Below are 26,367 nucleotides of genomic sequence, written 5' to 3' on the forward strand. Positions count from 1 at the left end.
ATGATATGATCTTGTGCATAGAAAATTTTAAAGAATACAGCAAAAAACTGTTAGAAATAATAAATTCAGTAGTTACAAGATACAAAATCAACATATAAAAATCAGTTGCATTTCTATACATTAACAATGAACCACCTGAGAAATTTTAAAAACCAATCTCATTTATAAAAGCATGAAAAATAATAAAGTACATTCTTGATTTCAAACTGTATTACAAAGCTATATTAACTAAAACAGTGGAATACTGGCATAAAAACACACACATGAACCACTGGGACAGAATTGAGAGCCCAGAAGTAAACCCATGCATATATGGCCAACTAATATTTGACAAATGAGGCAAGAATACCCAGTGCGGAAGGGAAAGGATAGTCTCTTTAATAAGTAGTATTGGATGTTTTCTAATACATAGGAATGGATAGTCACATGCAAAAGAATGAAGTTGGACTCCTATCTTATACCTCTTATAAGAATTAACTCAAAATGAATTAAAGACTTAAGTAGAATACCCAAAATCATGAAGCTACTAGAAGAAAACATAGATAAAAATCTCTTTGACACTGGTTTTGGTAACAAGTTTTTTTTGGATATGACAACAAAAACACAAGCAACAAAAGCAAAAGTAAGCAAGTGGGACTACCTCAAACAAAAAGCTTCTATACAGCAAAAGAAACACCAGCCAAATGAGAAGGTAATCTACCAAATGAGAGAAACTATTTGCAAACCATCTATCTGACAAGGAGTTAATACCTGAAATATATAAGGAACATACAACTCATACAATAGCAAGAAAAAAATCTATAAAAAAATGAGAAGATGTGAATAGATATTTTTCCAAAGAAGACTTACGAATGCCCAAAGGTACATGAAAAGATGCTCAACATTACTTATCATCAGGAAACTGCAAAATCAAAGCCACAATGAGATATCACTCCATACCTGTTAGAATGGCTATCATCAAAAAAGATAAGAGATAACAATTTTTGGCAAAAATATGGAGAAAAGGGAATGCTTGTGCACTGTTGGTGGGAATGTAAACTAGAAAACAGTATGGAGACCCCTCAAAATATTAAAAATAGAACTACTGTATAATCCAGCAATCCATTCTGGGCATATGTCTAAAGAAATTGAAATCAGTCTTTTGAAAAGATGTGTGCACTCCCATGTTCACTGCAGGATTATTCAAAATAGCCATGGTGTGGAAACAACCTAAGTGTGAGCTGATGGATCAATGGATAAAGGAGTTGTGGATAAAGAAAGAGATATATAGATATATAATGGAATATTATTCAGCCATGAGAAAGAAGGAAATCCTGCCATTTGCAACAACATGGTTAAGCCTTGAGGGCATCACACTAAGTGAAATAAGGCAGAGAAAGACAAATACTATACAGTCCCACTTATATGTGGAACCTAAAAATGCTGAATTCATAAAAATAGAGAGTATTATTCAGCCATGAGAAAGAAGGAAATCCTGCCATTTGCAACAACATGGTTAAGCCTTGAGGGCATCACACTAAGTGAAATAAGGCAGAGAAAGACAAATACTATACAGTCCCACTTATATGTGGAACCTAAAAATGCTGAATTCATAAAAATAGAGAGTAGAATGTAACTTCTCATGGGATTAGGGGATGAGGAAAATGGGGAGATGTTGGTCAAATGGTATAGACTTTCAGCTATAAGATGAATAAAGTCTTAGGATCTAATGTACAGCATTGTGACTATAATTCACAATACTGTATTATACACTTGAAAGTTGTTAAAAGGGTAGGTCTTAAGTGTTCCCATCACCCACAAAAATGTTGTAATTACATGGGAGCATAGAGTTATTAACTAACCTTATTTGTGGTAATCATTTCACGATATATTTGCAGATCAATCATCATGTGGTTCACCTCAACCATCATATGTTATACGTCAATACCTCAAAAAGTTAGAAAACTCACATACTTTCTCCCTCAGTGAGGATGAGCATATATGTACCTCCTTAAGATGCTAAGGCAGATGTCATCACATCAGAAACATCTTAATGAGAATTCACTGAGGAGCCCCTGCTGGTCAGGAATATGATAAGGTTGCCTGCTGCCACCATTATCACTTAATATTTCACTGGAGCCATTATTTAATTCAATTGTATGAGAGAAAAAATTAGACGTATAAAAAATGGAAAGAACAAGGTAAAATTATGGCCATTTACAGATGGTTGGAAAGCCCATGAGAATCAAATGACAAAAAAGATTACAAATCAGAAGATAAAAGTGTGTTGCTAGGATGAATTAAAAGATGAAAATAATCTGTTTAAGAAACATCTGATAGTTACAAGAACATAGGTACTATATTGGATGGGTTTAGTGGTCAGACAGATAATATAGAATATGCTGGAATATTATTCTCACATGTAATATTATTCTCACATGTAAGCTTTTTAAAATAACCTATGATTGGGACACCTGGATGGCTCAGTTGGTTAGGCGACTGACTCTTGGCTTAGCTCAGATCATGATGTCGGAGTTGTAGGATCCAGCCCGGAGATGGGCTCTGCACTCAGGTTGGAGTCTGCATGAGATTTTCTCCCTTTCCCTGTCCCTTTGCTCTTCTACCCCTTCCCTGCTTGGATGCAAGCTTGCTTTCTCTCTCTCTCTCTCTCAAATAAATAAATAAACCTCCATGGTGGTCTAGTGGCTAGGATTCAAATAAATAAATAAATATTTAAAAAAATAACTTGTAATTAAGAACAGGGTTGCTCATTAAGTCCAGGACATGGACAAACTCATGGACTAAGCTGGGTAGGTAGACTTAAACTGTGGGATTAGGGAAGGTAAGTCACTGGCAGATAATTGTCCAGAAAAATTTCTGGTAAAAGTATACCTATAGATCTCTATCAACCTATTATGAGGATTAGAGATGTTCAATTAATTCTTAATATTTTGAGGGTTGGTATCTTAAAACTCCCTCATCAAATGCTTCTCAATATTAGAAGTTGGGCAAGTTCAACCATTGACTTGACCCAAAGCATATTAAGAAAGAGTGAATGTTTGAAATCAGGAAACCTGATTTCTCCAAAGGGGAAATAACTCAGTTTTCTCCATGACTATACTATTGTATTTTCTCTGTTCCTTCCAGGATTTTTGTTAGGCTGAGGTAAGATAATGTATACAAGACATTTTTGCATATTGTTAAATGTTACATGAATGTTAATTGCTATAATGATGGTGATGATGACAATTAATATAACCAGTGTGGTGCTGATTATTACTCAGGAACTGCTAATCTTTTAATTATTTCCTTATAGAAATCACAGCAGACTCCTGGTCACTGTCATGCTATAAACACTGCTGGCTGGGTTCAGAAAGTAAACAGAAATCTAGGGTCCAGTTGTTGGAGTCATGGCTGTGCTATCTGCTAGCACATTTCTGGCAACCACTCAATGTTCCTGCCAGCCTGAGGTGTGCTTTTCAGCTCACAGTCTCTTGTCATCTGTCAGAGGCTGAGAGATTTTTAGTGAAAAGTCAAGAGCCCTTTCCCTTCTTGCCCTTGAAAAGAAAATATAATTATTTGACAGAAAAACCAACCATTCACAGGTCTGACAAAGGTTTAATGTTTATTCTTTCAAAATGTCATTATGAATAAAGTCTTATTATAAAATAGTTCAGACATATAAAAATTTATAACAATTTACAGTGAACATTTACATACCGGCAACCCATGTTAAAAAATAAAACACCAGCAGTATAATTAAAACTCTTTGGTAATCCTCCTAGATTGCATCTCATGTAACAAGTATCTTGAATTTTGTTGTATATCATCCAAGGCACTTCTCTGTATTTTTGCTAATAACCAACATTAATTCTTTATAAGAACAAATCTTACCAGATTTATCACACTTCTTTTCTATTTTTTTTTTTAAGAGAGAGAGAGAGAGTGGGCAGGGGCAGAGGGAGAGAAAGAGAGAATCTTTAGCAGGGTCCACACCCAGCATGGAGCCTGATGTAGGGCTCAATCTCACTACCCTGAGATCATGACCTGAGCAGAATTCAAGAGTTGGACACTTAACCGACTAAGCCACCTAGGTACTCCTAGACTTATCACAGTTCTATATCCCAATATTCCTTCTTCATCTCCTATTTTAAAGGTTATAGCACTTTTTAAAATTGTTTCTCACTATCATATGTTTTTGACATCCCAAGAACTCAGTTTGGTGGGGATATATATATGTTGTTTCTTGGTAAAAGATAAAGCATCAATACTCATTAACTTTATACATTGCAGAATGTTTCCCCCACTCTTCCCCTCTTCCTGAACCTCTTCCCCATTCTTGATTTGCATTGGCATGTGGACTTCTTGTTCCCACCAAATGAGTCAGTTGAGATAGAACGGATGTCAATGTCTCCTGAAAAAAAAGATGCCATACTGTCTTGTAAAGTCACAAAAAAGCATTATTTTGAGCCAACACTAAAAAAATTTGGGAGAGCTCACATAAAAGTCTGGATTTCTGCTTCTTTTGAAAAACTGAAAAGACTGATAACACAGTGCCCATATTCCTAAAAGGCCATAATCCACTTGAACCAAGTAGCAGCTGCTTCTTTTTTAGGTGGAGCACTCTCCATTTTACTGTATTTCTATCACTTCTTTTTTCACAATTGACTAAGACCAATGTCAGTTGTTACGTATTATCATAATTGGACAGTTGATATTCCTCATGGTAGAGAAAAGGTTTTATCTTTACCCATATCAGTACTATCAAAAGTGGTAAAACAAAAAAATCCATCAAAAGGGCCACATTCACTCTGAAGCTACCCTCAAGTAAAAGCAGAAGCCTAAAAAAAAACCCAGGATGCTCACTTCACAACTTTAAGAGAAGCCCCTTTGTCCTCTTATCAATCAGAGGACTGCCTCTAGGGCCCTTTTCCATACAAATATTCTCTAGTAACTCCCCCCCCCTCAGCCCCCCCCATACAACCACCAGCCTCTTCCTTTGTCTAGATTCATATGTAGTTTTAACATAGACCTGAAACAATAAAGGTGGAAAATGAGACAAGAGAAACATAGGATAAGGATCTATGTCAAAACACTCCTAACATAAGCTACAGCTTGAAATTTAGGAGCGAGGCACAGAAATCAACACATACCAGATAGGATTATTCACAAAACAATTTCACAAGGAGACCCACTTTAAATATGATTTATAAAGTGTTACTGGTGAGATTAAAGTGTCTGCTTTCCCAACATCTCATCAGGAAGCCAATCTAAAATGTGATGATAAAGGATAAGCTCTAACCTTGGAAATTATATTGAGAGGTAAGGCTGTAATGACCGAAGCACTTTGTGCACTAATAGAGAATATTAAAAAGGAAGAAGTAAAAAGATTGTGTCTTTCGCAGCATCCAGGGAAAAAAAGCATTGTGTGCCTGGCAGATAGACACAAGAATTATAGCCACAAGCAAGGTGTTCTCTGGGCAGAACAGGGATAAATGTTTTGGGTTTTGCATTAATTATTTAAATATCTTCTATCTGGTTTATATTTAAGAAAAAAATCTTCTAATTTTTATTTTGGTTAGAGTGTGTCTTAGCTTAGTATCAGGACAAGTACTCCCTGATGTAAGAACATAGGATTTACAAACAGGTAACCTCGAAATATTTTCTCAATATTACTCACAGCCATGTTCTACATACGACTCTCCCCATATGTGATACCCCTGCTATTTGTTCTTCCATTGTAGGTCACATGGGAGGTGAAGAATAGAGATGGTAGTGTATTGACAGCATGATACTCAAGTAGGTTTTTGAGCAGATCAATCATTTTGATTTAGCCTAGAGCTCCAAAAATAACTGAAAAATATATTCCACACTTAAAAAAAAATCTATGTACAAATGGGACTTTGGAAACCTTCTGAATTTGGGAGATGTCTTTGCTCTATCACTATTATAAATTATTGCTAATAATTTATAATCACCCTGGCTTTGTTATCTTTAAAATCTCTAAAAAAGATTGTAATAAGGAAAGCTGACCTCCCCTTGGAGTTAGAGAAGACTAAGGAAGGCTAATTTGGGCATTCTGTATAGTGCATTTCTATATAATAACCAGTAGTATTATGCATAATGAATTTCTAAGTCCATGTTTGGAGTGAGGCCTTAAAACAGAGGATCATTGTGTCCCACAGTGCCTCCCAGAAAAAAATGACTTTAACTTCTTGGCCTAAGGAATAAATATAGCGACTAATGCTTTCTTTATTTCATCTTAATCTTTTAAAACCTAAATAATTTATCAATGTTTCTACTAGCCTCTAAGCCCCTTTCTAGAAGTCTGACAGGAGTTCAGAATCTATGTCAACTTTTTTAGGCCACTAGGAATTCATTTAGAAAACTGAAGTGGCAGTTTATTAGCAAACTGGCATGAAAGCCTATTTTCTTATCTTTGTATTTGTTTCTGCATTTGGGCCATTCTGCAAAGTAGCAGTTACTTACGGCCTGAAGGAGTAAATAAGAGTGTCCAGATTGCTTAATTTATAACTAGTGAGAGATTCTACTGGGAGAATTTGGTTCATTATAAAATGCTTTATATTACAAACATATCTAGAGAGTCTTTGGAATCAGTCTCTTTTAAAAAATTAAATAAATAAAAGTAACAATATAATTCAAACCTACTCCAGACTTGTGCTATTGTCTTTTTCTCATATGTGCACAACTCTCTCTGATTATCCAGAAAGCTCAGCCTGCAGAAGCAATGTTTGTGGGGGTGGGGTGGACAGAATGGGATTTTGGCCCTTCATTGCAAACTGCTGCCTTTTCAAATGATACACACATGCTTGGTCCATCTGTCTTCAAGGACTCAGCAGAGTAGTCAGTAAAACTTTCTATTCAGTGTTTGAAGCTGCATTGCCAAATATTAATAACTCATTTTATTTATAATTGATTCTCCAAAGTAGGAAAAACAGGTGGTACTTATGAAGAACTCACTAGTAGCCAAATCTCAAAGGTCAGATGCTGCAAGTGTGGAATGAGAGAAAGCATTTTGTGTTAATACTCTAAGAATGTTTGCCTATGGCTTTTTTTCCAATCATAGTACTAGTACTCAAGACTGCCTAGGACCTCTCTGTGGAGCTGACCTTGCTTCCCAAATCATCATTCTCCAGGAAGTTCTCCAGGATGCAGAGAACTCATGGTCCTCATGGTTCTCCAGTTCTTTCCCACATGGTCTTGCTCTGATCAATTAGGGCCATCTAATCTCACAGATTAATCCATGAATTAATAATGAAGTCCCCCGACTACACAAAACAACGTCCATATTGGTGAAAGATTTCAGCCATGTGGCATGCCAGTAGGAAAGATACTTGTGGGCAGACAGGACCTTTCTCTTCTAGTCTCCCATCCTATGGGTCATGAGGACAATAATACATTTCTGAAGAATCGAGAAAAGAAGAGGTGCCAGGAGAAAGCTTAATAAAACTTGAATTTTCAAAAGGGAAAAAAGTTTGCATTTTGGCTTTCAAGTGTCCCTCTTTCTTTTCACAACACTGGTTTTTCTTACAGGAAATTACCTCTTTCCCCACTGGAATGGGATATTATGGTACTTGATGTCCCCTAGCCATGACCTGGGCATGTGATCCAATAACCAATCAATTTTCATCCCTTGCATAAGCATCAAAAAGACTGCATTTGTGTAGATTTTATTCACCCCATGGGGAAACCTTGAAGAGGCCATTCATTTATTTTTTTCTACTGATACATCCAGAACTGCACTGGTTTTTAATCTTTCTGAACTTGATTATTTACTCTTCTCTTTACAGTCCTTTCAATGAATTCCTTTCAATTGCATATTAGCTAGGGCCAATTTGTGTTGTTTGCAAACATACAACTTTAGTTGACACAAATGTTAATTCTCAACTGGCATTCAACCTGTAAAATTCTTGGGATACAGGAATTCATTAGTATTACCCACCCAGTCTTTCCAATTCCCCATCACTTATGTGGTAGGACAATTCTTGTCCCATTTGAAGGTATGGCCATGTACATTTTTTTGGCTAATGAACTGTGATTGGAAATGATAATGTAGCATTTCTAGGTGGAAACTTTAAAAAGCCAATATGCAATTTGCCACTATTCTGATGATCACGGAAACCCATGTTCAGATGAAGGCTATTAGCATGAGTATCTGAATGACTATGATGAGAGATTCTCTGCTGATATGCATGACACTTGTAGTATGGTGATATAAACTTTTATTTTAGGCTATTGAGATTGGAGGGGGTGATGTTACTAACTACTACAAGAGTGAATTGGAAGAAAAATGTCTAATTTTCTGGTTGCAAGCATGGACTCATAAAGAAATAAGACATGTTGGATATTTTACTCTTACTTTTTAAAATCCGAGCCATTGGACTAGAAATACAGGGAGAACAAAAAAGATTGATATTTCTTCAACTTGAGTAATAATTAAACCCTATTGAGATGAAAGAAGATAGAATCTAAATTATATATATATTAATGATAATGAAATAGAAACTACATATTGAGATCACCCAATATAAATGCTAATATAGCCATAAAATTAATATTATTTAAATTCATCCCTAAAATTTCATGTGATAGTTGATATTATTTAGATTGACTAAACATATATTAATCAAAATAGATTTGAGATTAAAATCACCATTTAGCAATATGAACGTGGTACTGACTTCCATGAGTTCCAATTCTACCACATGCCATGTGATGATTCAGGTCACCCACATCTTTTCTTTATTTGAAACACTGCAAAATCATCATTTATAGAGGACACAATGATGTCATTTGGCCTGCTTTCTGTATGCATGCATCATTTAAGTATTAAGGCATTCTCTGTTTTTTATTTTTTTAACAAACAATTAAAATAGTACCAGTATGAGGATAAATGCAGACCAAGGAGCAGAAGTGTGGCAGTTCTCAATTATAAAGAGGTTATCCAAATTATATTGAATATGTGTGTATTGATTTTAAAAATAAATTTAATTCGTTAACATTAAATAACAACAGGAATTTGAGGACTTCTGAGGATATATCTGTAGACTGATTACTAGGGGCAGCATATGCTAGTCTGAAAAATATTGCACTTAATATATCAACATTTCAATAAGGCATGACATGTCTCACAACACTGGACATTCTTATGGATGGACAAGATAATGAAATTATTAAACCACAGCTTAATTAGTTGGACATTTATTAATGGATCAGTATCAGTGGAGGGGAACTCTATCCTTAGGCCTGTTTTGTTCAACTTTTTATAAAAGTCACAAATAAAATGTAGAATATAAATTATTAAGTTTATCAGTGATAAGCTGGAGATGAAAACAAGTATGTTGCATAAAGAAGAAATATTCAGAACAACTTCTAAACTGTCTCCCTCTCAAGATTTGATTCTCATGTCATCAGATGTCTATTCCACCCACTATCCCACCTGTTTGCAGTCATGTACTGACTGACCCTCAGAAGATCACTCCTCCTCATTTCTGTCACTCTCTCCAATTTTACAGCTGTCTTGATTCTTTATGATTTCTTTATACAGATAGATGATCCTTCCATTTGCCTGATTTTTCAGTTTATTGACCTCCTTTCTTCCAATGACCTTGTCTTCCACCACATCTCAGCCACTCTACATGTTATAGCTTAAACCTTATGTTTGTCAATAACTGGAGTCCCCTGTATGATCTCAATTTCAGGCTCTCCACTCTGATTATCACCTCCTCTAATCTTCTGGTTGGTTCCTTTCTGTATTTCAATTCCAACAATCCTTTGAACCCACGAGGTCAGTAAAGTATCCTACTTCCTTTTCTCTATCACATTGCTTATGTCTTCACTTCCTTGGTTATTCAGCTTGAATTTTATAGTCCATCACTATACCAACTCCCCTATATATTCTCTCAGCCTCTTTCTATTTTTTCACTACATTATTCTCACTTGTCTTCAATCCTGGTTAAAACCAATTTTATGCTGCTTGCTTTCCTGAGCTTGTTTAGTTGATATGACTGAAGAAAAACACACAATCATGTTGACGGTCTCACTTTATGTTTATGATCATTAACCTTAAGTGGGCCCTTAGAGCTGCTAGCAATTATACTCCCACTCTGATAGATAATTATTATATCCTTTTTCCTCAAACCTCCAACACTTCTACCCTTATTCTCACTGAGCTTATGATCTTTCCAACTCTTTTCCTGAGAAAATGGAAGCAATTTCCATTTAAAGAACTTCCAAAGCATCACCACCTTTTCTATCTACCCTATGCATCTGTGACCATCTACTCTGCTTTCTCCCATTATTATGAATTAGCTCTATGTACTTTTAGGTGAGGCCTGGACCTCAGCTTGTGTTTCATATTTTTTCCCTTCTCTCTCATTCAAGGATATCCTCCAAATATTCTCCCTACTTCTCATGCATCATTAATTTCCTCTTCTCTAATGGATTTTTCCTAATAGTAAATAAATATGCTTTCTAAAACTCTATCTCAAAAAAATTACTCCTCTTGATCTTACTTCCCTTCTATTTATATTCCATTTCTCTTATTCCCTTTATAACAAAACTCAAAGAAAAACATGTTTGTACATTTGATATTCAAATCCTCTACTACCATTCTTTTTTGAATCTGATCTAAATAAGCTTTTTTCCTTGCCACTCCACCTCAATCACTCCTGATATCACTCAGGACCTCAAGTCTCATTTTATTAGAATTTCAGCAGTGTTTGACACAGTTCAGCACTCTCTCCCTTCATTTGGCATGCAGAATGCACAGTATTGGTTTTTCAACCATCTCAATGACTGCTCCTTTTAGTTTTTTTAATTGAAGTGTAATTAACATACAGTGTTATAGTAGTTTCAGGTGTACAACATAATGATTCAACAGTTCTATATATTACTCAGTGATCACCATGCTAAGTGTAGTCACCACCTGTCACCAAACAATGTAATTACAATTGTATTGACTATATTCCCTATGTTGTACTTTTCATTTCCACAACTTATCTTATAATTGGAAGTCTGTACTTCTTAATTCCCTTTGTCTATTTCACCTATCTCCCCACCCACTTCTCTTCCAGCAACCACCATTTTGTTCTCTGTATTTAAGAATCTGTTTTTCATTTGTTTCTTTTGTTTGTTCATTTGTTTTGTTTCTCAAGTTACACATAAGTGAAATCATATGGTATTTGTCTCTCTTTGTTTGACTTATTTCACTTAGTATTAATCCCTCTAGGTCCATCCATATTGTTGCAAATGGCAAGGTCTCATTCTTTTATGGCTAGCATTCCATTGTGTGTGTGTATATCACATCTTTTTTATCCATTCATCTACTGATTGACACATATGCTTCCAAATGCTGGCTTTCATAAATAATGCTGCATTAAACACAGGTGTATATATATCTTGTGGATTAGTATTTATCCAAAGAAAAGGAAAATATCACTTCAAAAAGATATATTCACCCCTATGTTTAATGACTGCTTTTAATTCTTGTTTCTGGTTATTGTTTCTATATGTTGTAATGCTCTAGTACTGTCTTTGCACTCGTTCTCTTTTCTACCTATACTCATTCCCTTGGTGGTGTCATCCAAAATCATCACTTTAAGTACCATCTTAGTATTGATAAGTCACAAAGTTATATCTAATACTTACAGCTCCAACCTCTCCCATGAATACCTGACTTAAATATCCAACTACCAACTAATAGGCAGCAAAATATTAATAGGTCCAAAACTAAGTCTGTCCCAAACTTTCTCCTTCCTAAGCTCTCCACTGACCAGTTAATGGGAACTCCATTCTTTTAATTACTTAGACCCGAGACTATAGACTTTAGGAACAGTGTACCTTCATGCACTAGTGGATTATCACTTATTTAACAATTCTTCATTATGGTAAATTTTTTACAATTATTGATCAACTACTTATCTCAATGTTTCAAGTAAGAGGAGGTCTATTTTGTTGTATCTAGGACCAAGAAGGTAATCTCAATATTTCTGGGAACCATAATTAAGAGGACTATAATTATCTGCTGAGGAATGGGAGGAATGAAAACAAAATATTAAAAGTCAAGCCATGTTTTATGAGGAATAGTCGAAGATTTTGAGGATATATTTAACCTAAGAAAGAAATTGAAGAAGTGGTATCTGTTATTAAATATTTCTAGAGTTCTTCATGTAGAAGGGTGATTACCACACTTGGACTACCCATCTTGCTTCAGTTAGAACATTAGGGATTTGACAATGGTTTCTCCTTCTGAGACTAGATGGACTTGATAATCAGCCACTACATGATTATCAGTATCATGTTGTAGTGGCTGATTATCAAGTCCATCTAGTCTCAGAAGAAGAAAAAAAAAATATATATATATATCAAAATGGGAAGGGAACATTATCTTGTGATGTTTTACACTCTCAAAATCTTACTGTGTACCCTGAGGATTTTTGCATGATTTATACTTTGCAGTATCTCTACTAAAGTATAGAAAAAGCCTTTCAGTGTCCTTAAAGAAAACACTTACATATCTCACCCAAGAAAGAGATGGGCAGGAATCTTAAGATAGGGTTTTCTGCTCAAATGTGCAAAATTTAAGGCAAGGTATATTTCCTTCAAAGGTTAAAACATAAATGGCACTTATATGATGCCTGTCACTTATAGTTCTGAACCCTTAACTCATGCTTTATAAAAATAATCTATTATTTAATTTTTTATCTGCCAAGAAAAGAATTTTTCCCTAATCTTCAGCTGAGAATTCCCAAGCAAACTTCTTTCAGGACCAGTAGGTCAAAGTTGCAGAGTGACTAATTCTGGCTTCCTAGAAAAACAATTTATTATTTTCAGATGTGTTGCTTCTCAAGAGGTGATTCTCAATCTTGGAAGCATTTGGAATCACCTTGAAAGTGTTAAAAAATGCCTCTCATGTCTGGGTTCTAAGTCCAGAGATTCTGATTTAGTTGATCTGGTCTGTAGCCTCAGCTTAGAGATTTCTAAAAGTTCCTAAGGCAGGACCCCTGGGTGGTGCAGTTGGTTAAGCATCTGACTCTTGGTTTTGGCTCATGTCTGTGATCTCCTAGTCTATGGGATTGAGCTCTGTGTGGGGTTCCCCACTCAATGCAGAGTCTGCTTGAGACTTTCTCTCCTTCCCCTTCTGCTCCTCCCCACCTGTGTGTGCTTTCTCTCCCAAGTAAATAAATAAAATCTTAAAAAAAATTTCCAAGGATGTTCTGTTGTGCAGCCAAAGTTTAAAACCATTCTCTAGAGATATTTTATTCCTTCTTGCTATTGCTAGGGAGAGTAAAAGGTAGGATGTTGAGGGGGCAGAGAGTGTTTCAGATACATGTCAGATGACCACTTGAAACAAATGTTGTTAAGATAATTTAAATATTAAACAGTTAATTATAGTAGATGCCTTTTTGTATCTTTTCTACCCTTGAGAGTCTATAATATATATATATATACACATATATATATATATATATATATATATATATATATATGATAAAAGAAATATATACAGGGACACAAATTCCACTGCTTTATATAAATCAGGATGATTTTGCTAGTATAGCTGTATTCCTAGTTGCTGCCTCTTTGGATAGGTGAACTATTTTATTCTCACTGCTTCTCGGTGCACATGACACAGTTTTATTAGATTACATTATGCACAGCATCATTGAGTCAAAGTGATGTTATTAGCCTGATAGAAGAAGCTTCTTACCCAGCTGTGAGGGCTCGTTAATATACATTATGATGTTAATAGTGCACAGAATATGTGTGAGTAGGTGGTAGGGGACAGAAATTTATACCAAATAAAAAATGTGAGAGAAACTGCAGCACATGGGAAATAAATGCTCATTGCTACTAGTCTCAATTATTTTTCATTACTTTCAAGGTCAAGCTGGCAATTTTTCACAACTCCTACCCACAAATGCCCTTCCCGATTGATTGACTCTACAGCTAGAAGCTCTCCTTACACCCAGGAGGCAAGCCTGCTTTTTTATTGTATTAAAAAATCTAAATGCCAAAGTGAAAAGAATACTGGGCTTCTGTTTATTTTTATCTGAAAATCTAAACACCATGCAAACTCTAAAGCAGAGATTTTTAAAGAAGTTTAATCTGGGATTATTTATTTATTTATTTTTTAAAGATTTTATTTATTTATTCATGAGAGACACACAGAGAGAGAGGCAGAGGGAGAAGCAGACTCCATGCAGGAGCCTGATGCAGGACTTGATCCCAGGACTCCAGGATCATGCCCTGGGCTGAAGGCAGGCACTAAACTGCTAAACCACCCAGGGATCCTCCTAGTCTGGGATTTTAAAAGCAGTTTAAGTGATTCAAAAAATAATACAAAGATTTTTAAAGAAGTTTAAATGATTTAAAAAATAATACTGTGAAGAAATTGTTATTCTAACTGAACCTAAATAAAGCCTATCATAACCCTGCAAGGTAGGAATCTTCTAATTTTTCCTCCCTACTTGATAAAGCATGCTCTCTGGTGTGGCAAAAGAAAGAAAATCTTTCCTTCACCAGACATTCACCATTCCTATTATAGAATGAATAAATATCTTATGTTCACTTAAAATTGGGTAGGACTTATTCTTTTTCTCATGGATATTTTTGTCCCTCACCTTAACCATAGCTTGGAGAATCAGGGTAAATTATCATAATTTTGCATGTAGAGAAGGTGAGATATTCCCAGGGATTCTTAATTGTTGTACTGATAAGGAGAAAGACATAAGAAGTTTGGTAGAAGTAGAAGAGTGTAAGGTTAGATGGGAAAAGGTGGGAACAGGTGGCAGGTAGGAGAAGAAAAGAAGTAGTAGAAGAAATCTCTCCGAAGTCTTAAAGTTTTGAAGGTAGGAGGACTAGAACATTTTCACTTAATGGCTTCCAATTTCTCTGTTCAGAACGAAGCCTTCAGCTATGGTTGCAGTGGGAGAGAAGCTGGAGGTTGGGAAAAGTATGAAGGTTATGAAATAGCTGTTGTAGACTATGACCTTGTTTTATGGTTATCTTATATTACTCTTGAATCTTTAATCATTTGTTCCCTTCTTTTACTTATCTGTCCCGAAATATTATTCATTCCTATCTCAACCAGCCCCTCCCTTTCTATGTTTCATTTTTTTTTGCTTTCCTCTTTTCCTTTCCTACCAAACTTCCTGAAATAGTAATTTATGATAACTACCAATTCTTGTTCATATTCCACTTGCTCCTTAAATCTCTAGGAGCTGGAAAAAGGAAGATGATCCAGTGAAAGAGGTAAGAGATCTCAAAGAAGTGACCAACATAGAGCTTTGTTGAGGAAGTACAGTACAGAAAAAGATTCAAGAAGACCTTAAACCCTTCTCAATCATAAACCCTTTACTGAGGTACATGGAAGAAATAATTGGTTATTCTTTCAATGCAATCACAGGGCTCTGGTTATACCATTCACATTACTCTCATAACCTCATAGCAGTGTTTTATAATTATTTGTGTCTGTTATGCTTATACTCAATTATGCTTATACTCAATTATTATTAGTCTGTATTACTCTTTTTGTTTCCTTGTCCCCTAAAACATTTAGCTTTCTTAGTGCAAAATAGGCACACAATACATATTTGTTGAATAAGTGAAGCATTTTATCTAATTTATGGCTTAATCACATCTTCAAATTCAGGCTTGAAATTCTAGTAAGCATGAATATCATGTACTAGTATTGTTGTTCAGCAAATATTTATTAAAAAACCTGCCATGTGCCAGACACTATTATAAGTACCATGGATATAACCAGGTACAAAATAGACAAAAATGGCTGTTTGTAAGTCACTTTACAGATTATAAAGCTGACTCATATCTATTGTCAGTACTTTTCCTCTTTATTCATCCTGCACTATCATAGGCTAAGGCCTTCATTAAGCCTGGTATGCATAAGGGGAATATGGCTCTTTCTACATCATGTCCTTTGCTTCTTAAATCTTTTGGAATGTATTTTTTCATAGCTACACCTTTGAATCCTTCAGCCTACTTTCCTTTTTGGACTGTGAGAATCTCTGTTAAGAGTTAATAAATTATAAATATGGTGACCACATTTAAAAATGTACAAATCAGAGCACATATTTTTGTGAAAGACTTTTTAAAATTTGTAAATATATATATATTTTTTACCTGAGCATGAACTGGTAACTATTATGAATTTCTCTTTCAAGTAAAATCATCAAAAGTCTTACAGTGGTATAAAATTTAAATCACATTTAATTATATATCATATAATGAAAAATTCAGCTAAGACATATATTAGTAATATAATATTTGCATTGTCATTTTCATCATCTGCTGTTGAAGTGATGGCACATTATTCTCCTATAATTGTTTGAAGAAATTGTTTATTCTTTCCAGTTTTTTTTTCCAGCATTTCTTGGCAAGTCTCTGAATACTTCATGTAGATTATCAGGAAAGATTATATAATAATCAATGAGTGCCAGTGGTAATTCTAATCTCAAAAGTTAATAAGAAAAATAAAAACAAAAACAAAAGCCACAAAACAACAAAGAACAAGCAAGCAAAAAATAACAGTAACAACTCTCTTCCATTCGGAGTTTGGCCAGAAAGATGAGGTTTGCACATTTTCTTTCTGTTTGGAAGATTAATGTTTCCATGTTGAAAATCTTTAAACATATTTAACCATTATTGATCTATAGATACATTTTCTTTTGTTCTATTTTGCTAGTAAGTTCTCATTGGGATATGGCCAAAAGACATGGTATTTAGTAAATTGATACAGGACTAACTTAATTGCCTATTTTCCAAGATTTGCCATTCTGGGACTCCCCAGCTGAACCCATCAAGCTTAATAGTTTCTATGAAGATTTCCTTTCTAAAGGACTAGTTAATTATCAATCTACAAATGCCCAGTGACCTACTTCCCAAGTTCCAAACCGTAACAAATAGCATTTTAGTAGTTTTCATGTTCAGGTCTTTTACTTTTGTGGTAAATTTAATTTTTTCTGTTACAATTCTTTTATGATTATCAATATTCATATGAGACATCTGAGGCTGAAAATTAATAATAGCTAATGTATGTGGAGGATTTCCTATGTGCCAGGTAGTGTGTTGAATCACTTAATTTTCATAACCATACTATGAGGTTGTAATTTTTATTTGAGAGGCAGAGGGAGAGGGAGAGAGGGAATCTTAAGCAGGCTCCATGCCCAATGTGGAGCCTGACATGGAGTTTCATCTCACAACCCTGAGATCGTGACCGGAGCAGAAATCAAGAGTCAAATTCTTAGCTGACTGAGCCACCTAGGAGCCCTGAGGTTAGCAATTTTATCTTCCTTTTATAGATAAGAAAACTGAAACACAGAGAAGTTAAATAAATTGTCCAAGGTCACACACTGAATAAGTTGTAGACTTTCATCTGTCTGAAATCAGAGTTCCTGTTCTTAAAAATACACCATTGTGTATCTCCCTCCTATATAGTTTTTGCCACTCAAGTTTAAAAATGGCATCATGGAAGACAGTGGTATTTGTTGAGGAACTGTATGGGTTATGAGATGGTTTTGATGATTTACAAGAAAGATGGTACAAGAATATTTTAAAGAGCAACTGTCAGAGAAAATTCAAGACATTCGTTTCCATAATTAAAGCACAATAAGCACAGACACACTCGGAGAATTATGCAAAATAAAGTAATACTTGCATTAAATAAAGAAGGATTGTGGCTAAAGACAATAGAGAGTGGGAATAATGGTGAGGGAAGAATAAGGCAAAGACATAAAATTTGTTTTTCTTACTGAGGAGAGCTAGAAGAAGCTATAAATCACCCTGGCTGTTACTGAAAAAAATACTTGTAAAGTTCCTTAGCTTTACAAAGGTTAAGAGAACAACGATGTTTTGTCAGCCAAGCTAGCCAAGGAGCTGATTGAAACAGAAAGCTTATCCTACACGGCCAGACAGGACCTACTTCAAGGGTTTTCTCTGTAATTGGACAGGCAAAAAGTCACTCATCTCCCTTCCTACTCTCCTGACCCTGTTTTGGAACTTTTGTTTATGATAAAGCAAAGTCATGCTTGCATCCTAGCTTATTCTCTAAAACTCTAGTGTGCAAATTTTAGCAGGGCTAATAATATAGATGTTTACAAAATTTTAACATATTAATCCTTTATTAGACATCATAAAAAATGTTTCAGTATATTGTGATTGCCATCACAAAAACAAAAGCATATCCCTGCTTAAACGGGTGCAATCATCACAGTCATTGCAAACCCAAGACAGGCTGTCAACTTTGTATTTTTATCGTCTAGATGAGAGTCAGAGAATCTATAATCTTTGATCTGCATCTTGCTTTCAGTTTTAATTTACATAACAAATTACAAGGGTTCACATTTCTACTTAGTCTATAGTGGCAAAACCCAACTTAGTTTTAAGGGCCTTAAATATTCTTTTAAGATTTGGTTGTTTTCTTTCTTTCTTTCTCTCTTTTTTTTTTAAGATTTTATTTATTTATTCATGAGAGACACAGAGAGGGAAAGGCACAAACACAGGCAGAGGGAGAAGCAGGCTCCCTGTGGGGAGCCCGACATGGAACTGGATCCCAGGACTCCAGGATCACACCCTAGGCTGAAGGCAGCGCTAAACTGCTGAGCCACTGGGGCTGCCCGATTTGGTTGTTTTCCAATGAAATTATTCTTCTGTAAGTCTAGATTTCTTTGTCTACTTTTTAAGCTCTCCTTGTGTTTATTTTCTCATTATTTCACCTCAAATAACAGTATGTAAAAATTGTAACTTTAATTTACTGATATAATTGAATAGAAATTTATTACTTTTTCAATATAGAAATCAAACATGAATTACTAATCTTAAAGTTCTATGAAAACTTATATTTTTTTCTTCTAGTCTGAAATTATAAGTTTTACTGAAGTATGTTTTCCTTGTCATGTTTTCCTGCTTTGTTTAGTAATTATACTTAAATTCTTATTATTTTAAAACTTTCCGAATTGTTTTCAAAACAAAACAAATCTAAACAAAAAATGTCGATACAGGTGGTATGGGATATCACTTTACAAAAAGGTTCATTGTTGAGTTCTGCACAGGAACCTAAGCTCTTAAAGAAGGTATAAATTGGTGTAACCTTTTAAAAATAAAATTTAAATTTAAATGAAATCTTGCCATTTGCAAAGATGTGGATGAAGCTAGAGGGTATTATGCTAAGTGAAATAAGTTAGTGAAAGACAATTATCATGGTTTTACTCATATGTGGAATTAAGAAACAAAACAGAGGAGCCTAATAGGGGAAGGGGGAGGAAATAAAACAAGATGAAATCAGAGAGACAGACAAACCATAAGAGACTCTTAGTCATAAGAAACAAACTGAGGGGGAACGCCTGGGTGGCTAAGCAGTTGAGCATCTGTCTTGGGCTCAGGGCATGATCCCAAGATCCGGGATTGAGTTCCACATCAGGCTCCTCGCAGGGAGCCTGCTTCTCCCCCTGTCTATGTCTCTGCCTCTCTCTGTGTGTGTCTCTCATGAATAAATAAATAAAATCTTAAAAAAAAAAAAGAAACAAACTGAGGGTTGCTGAGGGGAAGGGGGGTGGGAGGATGGGGTCACTGGGTAATGGACATTAAGGAGGGAACAAGATATAATGAGCATTGGGTGTTACATAAGACTAATGAATCACTGAACTCTACCTCTGAAACTAATAATACATTATATGTTGATTAATTGAATTTAAATACATTTAAAAACAAATAAATAAATATAAATAAATAAAATTTAGAACCAAGTATGAAGACATTATTTTGACATAGTAATACCCTCTAAAAAACTGAATTGAGGATTTCCTGTCTAAGAAACTAATATTATGCAAACTTTTTTTTAAAGGATTTATTTATTCATGAGAGACCGAGAGGTAGACATAGGCAGAGGGAGGAGCAGGCTCCCTGAGGGGAGCCTGATGTGGGACTTAATCCCAGGACCCTGGGATCACAACCTGAGCCAAAGGCAGATAGATGATCAACCACTGAGCCATGGAGGTGCCCCTATGCAAACTTTTAATATAAGCATAATTATGAAAAAAAAATAAAACTTGAAAATTTACCAAAGATTTAGTATAACAGTGTTCTCTCAATTATTTATAATAGTGTAGAATTAGAAATAAATAAAACATCTATGACTAAGAAAATGTTTAAACACATTGTATAAATATTCATATGACACTCAAAATGGTATTTCTGAAGAATGTTTAATGAAGTGGGAAAAGCTCACAACAAAATGTTTAATTAAAAAATGTTTAGTCCTGAAATAGACTAGAAATAAATGACTAAATTTTCTAAAGTTATTTTTTTTTTCTAAGTAGGCTTCATGCCCAGCATGGAGCCCAACGCCAGGCTTGAACTCACAACACTGAGATCAAGACCTGAGCTGAAATCAAGAGTTGGATGCTTTATCAACTGAGCCACCAGGTGCCCTCTAAAGTTTTCATAATCACACCTTATTTTTATAATCAGATATATGTGCAGTGTACATAAATAGGACTATTAATAAAAATGTGATCTCCAGGAATCTCTAATTGGTAGATACTTTTTAGGATTTCTTTATCTACTATAGGCTGCAGTTCATCTCTTGGTCAGTATCCACATATGTATCATTTTAATGATCTTTTCAATAAGGCTTGGTGGTATTTAGGAAAAGAATGCAGTGAATCTTGAGTAATAAATCATACAAAGGCAGAATTTTGGATTTGAAAGATTAAAGATCATCTAGTCCAAACCCTGTTCCTCTCCTTCAGTTTCAGCAACAGTCAATCCACAGATCAAAGGACTTTTATATCAATAATAATGGAAAAAATTAATTCAACTCAAGTCAATTCCTATAAAGTTTCACTAAAGCAGAATAATAGTGATAATGATGTATTTGTATAGTGGTTTGCATTCTACAAATCACTTTTACATACACAATCTCATTTTCCTTAACATAACCTATATAAAAGGAAAATTGAGACTTAAAGGGCTTGTTAGCGTACCAGCTAGGAAACCTAGTCCTGTCCCAACACTAAATCCTTCTCTTACCACATCCCAATGTGATTTATAGATATGTGAAAATATATTTTAAAAGAGGCACAAAGAGCTGATTTTAATTACATGTTTAATAGCAAATATTTGAGTTTTGCCCTAGAAGGCATGAGTTCTGTTTGCAGTTCTGTCATTGATTGTGTGCTGAGCCATACTTTGTATGTTCTGGGTCTATCTTAATGACCTCTGCCTGTTTGTCATGAGAGCTATGACATTATTTAATTAACCCTGTGGTTTCTCCTTTGGTGCACTTGGAGTAAGCTGAATAAGATACTTTAATGCTGGTTGCTATTTTCTGCCATATCACAGAAAGCTGACAACTATCAACCAGCACCCCTCCTGAAGGATGTATAATAGGGTCAGAAAAAGATGAAAATTTAGTAAGGAAAGAGAATTCCTAACCCTCTTGAAAATTTTGCCAGAAAGGGTATAGGTAGAACCTGTTTTTCAATTGTGCTCTCTTAATGAAATTTTAATTCCTAGAGTGGCAAATAATAAAGGATAGTGTTATAACTTGATTAAGGGGTTGGAAATGTGTGATAAATTAGGTTGGTGAGTTCAAGATTTAGCACCTCACAGCAAGCAGATTGGAAATATTCACACTAACTGATGTCAACAATTGTCAGTCTGGCCTTAATGTAAGCCTTGTGTCATTGCCCTTCTTCTACCCAAATTCTCCTTCCAGCTATTCTGATATTCACTTAGACTACAGCCTCTCTGAACAATTTATGACTGCCTTGCTATGTTTAATTAGTTATTAAATGACGGATTTTATGCTATTTTAGTGGGATACTCCCTGGGACTCTTAATATATTTCAAATTATACTGAGATTTATTGTGCGGTAAGAACTTCCTATTAACATGCCATCCAAAAAGTTCTTTGCTTCTAGTACCATTCCCCCAATTCCCAAATGTCTGTTTAGTTATAGTATCTGAACTCTTTACCATATATTTTCTTTTTTTCTGTCCTGTTTTATCCGAATATTTAAATTTTATAATTTCTCTTTCTAATATCAAATATCTATAATGGGATTTTTGTTTGTTTGTTTCACACTAACAGAATGAATAAATAGCTTTGGGATAAGATTTATATAAATTCACATTCCTATTTCACAATCTATCAGGCATATGATATTGAACATATTATTTAATCTTTCTTTGTTTCCATTTTCTCACCTGTAAATTGGGGTTATCAATAGCTACCATACCTAATTATTGTGAGGATTAAATGAAAAACTGAATGTAAAATTGTACATTTCTAGCTTATAGTAGGTATTCTCTTCAAACAATGTTGAATTTGATTGTCATATTGTTGTGGACTGCATGTGTCCCCCTCAATACCTCAGAATGGGACTTTAAGAGGACTTTGGAGATAGGGCCTTTAAGAGGTAATTAAATTAAAATGAGGCCATTAGGGTTGGCCTTAATCCAATATGACTGATGTCCTTATAAGAAGAGGAAATTTGGACACACAGATATCAGGAATGTGTATGCACAGAGGAAAGACCATATAAGAACATAGTAACAAGTCATATACAAGCCAAAGAGAGAGGCCTCAGAAGAAGTCAAACCCGCTGACACTTTGATCTTGGACTTCCAGCCTTCAGAACTGTGAGAAAATTAGTTTCTGTTGTTTTACCTTTTCTAATTAGTAATAGGATAGTAATTAAAAGTATAGAAGATAGATAGATAGATGATAGATAGATAGATAGATAGATAGATAGATAGATAGATAGATAGATAGAAGATAGATAGCCTTAAATTTGAAGTCTGGGTTATCCACCTAAATGACTTTGAATGAATTTCTTATATGTTTCAGAGTCTCAAATTTCCTTACCTGTAAAATGAAATAACACCTGTCTTGTAGAGTTATAGTAAGTTATATAGAGGATCAAATTAAAACGGATGATTGTAAATTTCCATAGTCTAGTGTCTGGTATATCAGTGCTAAATAACTGGTAGAATTAATCATCTTTATGTATGACAGACCATTTGTATGTGTTTTGTAAATTTGGCTTAGTTTTCTTGAAGCCTAATCAGTTTAGCAAATCTTCTCTGTGTGAAGTGCCACACATGTACATCCTTTCTACAATTATTTAATTGAGAATGTGGAAAATCAGCTTCTATTAGCTTCATTATTGTCTTGAATCCAAGATCACAAACACTTAGATTGAATTGTAATATATTTTTAACATATATTCTAAAAATCCTTCCAGTGTATTAGATATGTTTAAATGATTTGATGATCTTGCTCCAAGGACCAAGGTTAGACTATTTTTCTTTTGTGCAGTCTTTATTCTTGCCAGTTTAGGTAGATATTATGGCTTATCAGAAACTCCTTGCAATGAAGTACTCTAGTTCATAGTAGAATAAACAAAGCTCTCCTTTATTATTATCTGGACCAATTCTAGAGTTCTCCACATCATTTTTTAAGGTATATTTCATGGTCTGGTGTCATTCTCTTTACCACATGATTTATAGGGTAACATCTTATTTTTCTTTAGTTAATTAAGGATGGGATTTTCTTCTATAGCTATGTCATTGTGCTTCTCTCATCCCATAAGATTTTCAGGCTATAATTGTTTGTTATGTCTTCTCACATATATAATGCACTGTCTTTTGTTCATTTCTAGCCCTTGCTTCCAGTTTGCGAATTGGCATTACAATATCCTCTGTCGGCAGCTTCCCAGTCTGTGAGATTGCAATTATGTTAAAATTTTACTTGCTGTCACTTATTTAAATTAATAGTTATGGGGCACTTACTATGTACAAAGCACTGTGCTATCTCTGTGAAGGAACAAAGATATTTAAAATAATCCCAAAGATTCCACAATTTCAGCATTCTAATCATATTTTTTAGGCTTCTAATATTTGTTAGAAACATTTACATATTCTGACTTGGCTTCTCTTTCACTTCCCATTCCTATTTGTTTTCCTATCTGAAGGAATATCTACTCTGTCACCTCTCTTAACTCAAGTAGGCCAATGAATTCCCTGTGGAGTCTTAAAGCAGAGTTTTTGTCAACCTGTTTTGTGTCCTTTTTTGTTCTCAGTTTCTCCCCAGTTTTTAGAATAAAACCACCACCTAATTTGCTAAGATAGTACAGTGTAAGTGACTGGTTTATGGGTTTTCTTGTAAACATTACATCTCCTTTTGCTGAATCAGGGTATCTTCTTTCTTCGCTCTCATCAAAAGACCAAACCATCATTTGCTATAGGCTTACTTTCATTTGTTGAAAATTAAGGAGTTGTCAACCGAGTTGTTGATGAAGGGATGGTCTGCATCTAAATCCATTATTTTAGACAATCATGCTACTTCTCAAAGAGAAAAGTAAACTCTTTAGCCTTAATAGGCACCGATGCTTGGAAGTGAAATGGGCCAGGAAGAAAAGAAGAAAAAAGTGGAAAAAGAGTAAAGACAAAGGTACATATTGTTAGGAATCCAATATAGAATTTGGGATCCTACCAAGATCTAGTTTTCATCCGACATGGCACTTGTCTCCACTCTTATTTTTATCCCTCCCAAATAGGATGTAATTGGGTATCGATCAGCTCTTACTTAAATCTTTACTAATCTTTTAATAACCATTAACAAACTGTTCAAAACCCTTTAAGTGCCTCTTATATGTGAAACATTGTGCCACGTGCTAGACAAGATAGAAGAAACATATAATTCCATGCCTGCCTTCAAAAGTGTTACTGTCTAGATATGGCAATTGGGGGTCTTTGAAAGGTTTCAAAAGGAGTAAAATAGACATCAAGTACGGAAAAATTCAAAAGGAGAAGGTTAGCATTGAGCTGAGGATCCTAAAAACTGGTCTCTAATCCATCTGTTTCCTTGCTATGTGACCTTGGACAAATCATTTCTCTTTCAGGTCTTCCCTTTCATTCCATCCTCTTCCTCCACCAGAAAAAAAAAAAAAAAAGTCATCCTAGAAGATCTCTAAAATGTCAGACTATATGAGATGATTAGTAATGAGCTCTTTCATGTTGCCCAGACTGATGTCTATGGGCGACATAGCTAGCTATGACCCCTGAGCTACTCATTGTCATAGGCGAAGAAATCAAGGTCTAAATTTCCTCCAACTCAGTATCAATTCAGAGCTCAGAACTAATTTTTCCCATCCTGATGCTGTTATTATATATATATTTTAATCCTGCCCCAAATAGTGCATCTTTCAAATGATTACTGTGACTCCTAGAAAAAGCTTAAAATATATTCCTGACACGGTTTACTCAGAGAAATGTTTCTTAAAAAAAAAAAAAAAAAAAGTGTATATGTGAAAATGGGGAGGGGGGAGGTAATTCTTCCTATTAAACAATTGATTCCTTAGGATCTGGAATACTATATAGATTCCAAAAGTCTACTGGAATACAATTCTCTCTGGCAGAGGTGACTTGTTAAGCAATTATGCAAGAGGCAGGGCAGGGAGGGAAGCCCAACGGATGGACCTGGAGAAAGCAGAGGTGATGAACCGCAAAATCACCTACCCCAGTTCACAGTACCGTCCGGGGTCAGCCCTAGGGAAACCCTTCCAGCAGCCTCGGACTCCGAGCGCCCAAGTTTGCACGCTTCCACGCATTCTATTGATTCGCACTTGCGTCCTTCAACAGGTAGCGCCAATTACAGCCCCCCACACGCAGGCCCCCCCCAGCATACTGGCCAATCTCGCCGTCAATCAAATAACTTCACCTACCTTTCTAAATTCTCCCCTCCCCCTTTCATTGGCTTTTCCGCCGGCCTATCCCCAAATTTCTTCCGCGCCTCGCGACCGCGGAACTCGGCCCTGCGGAGCCCAGGATTGGAGCCGAGGCTGCTCCCGCCCTTTGACGTCCCCGGAGCTCTCCGCCCCGTTCGCCGGCGCCCCGCGTCCCGGAGTGGAGGGGGCGGGGCGAACGAGGGGGCGTTCCGGGGGGCGGGGCTTGCGGCCCACGGCGGGAGGGCGGAGCCTTCTGGGAGCCTGCCTGCTCGGTTAGGACCTCGGAGAGCGCCGGGCGCCGCGACCAGAGGGACTGGAGAAGCGGCCGCGGTCGGGCGGGATTGACGCCTGAGAGCCCGCCTCCCTCCGCGCCTTCGGCTTCTCGGGCTGGCTGGCAGCTAGCGGCGGCCGAGGAAGGTGCCTAAGTCGGGAGTCCGATAGCCATCCCTCTGGGACGCCGCCGCCGCCGTCCAGCCGCGGCTCCCTCACACCTGTGTGTGTGTGTGTGTGTGTGCTTGAGCGTGAGCGCCCGCGCGCGAATGTCTGTGAGAGGCTTGCGTGTGCTCCGGCGGGGCGCGCGAACGTCCGTGTGAGGGAGGGGGTTAGCGCGAGCTCC

The 26,367-nt window shown here is 35.9% G+C and overlaps 2 protein-coding genes across 5 annotated transcripts in view; one reads left to right on the plus strand and one right to left on the minus strand.

Annotated features, from left to right (window-relative positions):
- The window catches only part of LOC125754232 (uncharacterized), a 65,264-nt gene that overhangs the window by 38,409 nt on the left and 488 nt on the right, over positions 1-26,367 (minus strand). The window contains exon 2 of the mRNA XM_049105251.1: positions 25,749-26,064. Coding sequence (XP_048961208.1) covers positions 25,749-26,064 — 316 coding nt within the window. The remainder of the gene's footprint in view (positions 1-25,748; positions 26,065-26,367) is intronic.
- Positions 26,008-26,367, plus strand: part of STXBP5L (syntaxin binding protein 5L) — a 381,900-nt gene continuing 381,540 nt past the window's right edge. For all 4 annotated transcript variants that reach the window (XM_025475838.3, XM_025475864.3, XM_025475854.3 and 1 more), the window contains exon 1: positions 26,008-26,168. The gene's annotated coding sequence lies outside the window, so the exon portion shown is untranslated. The remainder of the gene's footprint in view (positions 26,169-26,367) is intronic.

This window comes from Canis lupus, chromosome 33 (assembly GCF_003254725.2).
Source record: "Canis lupus dingo isolate Sandy chromosome 33, ASM325472v2, whole genome shotgun sequence".
Lineage (NCBI taxonomy): Eukaryota > Metazoa > Chordata > Mammalia > Carnivora > Canidae > Canis > Canis lupus.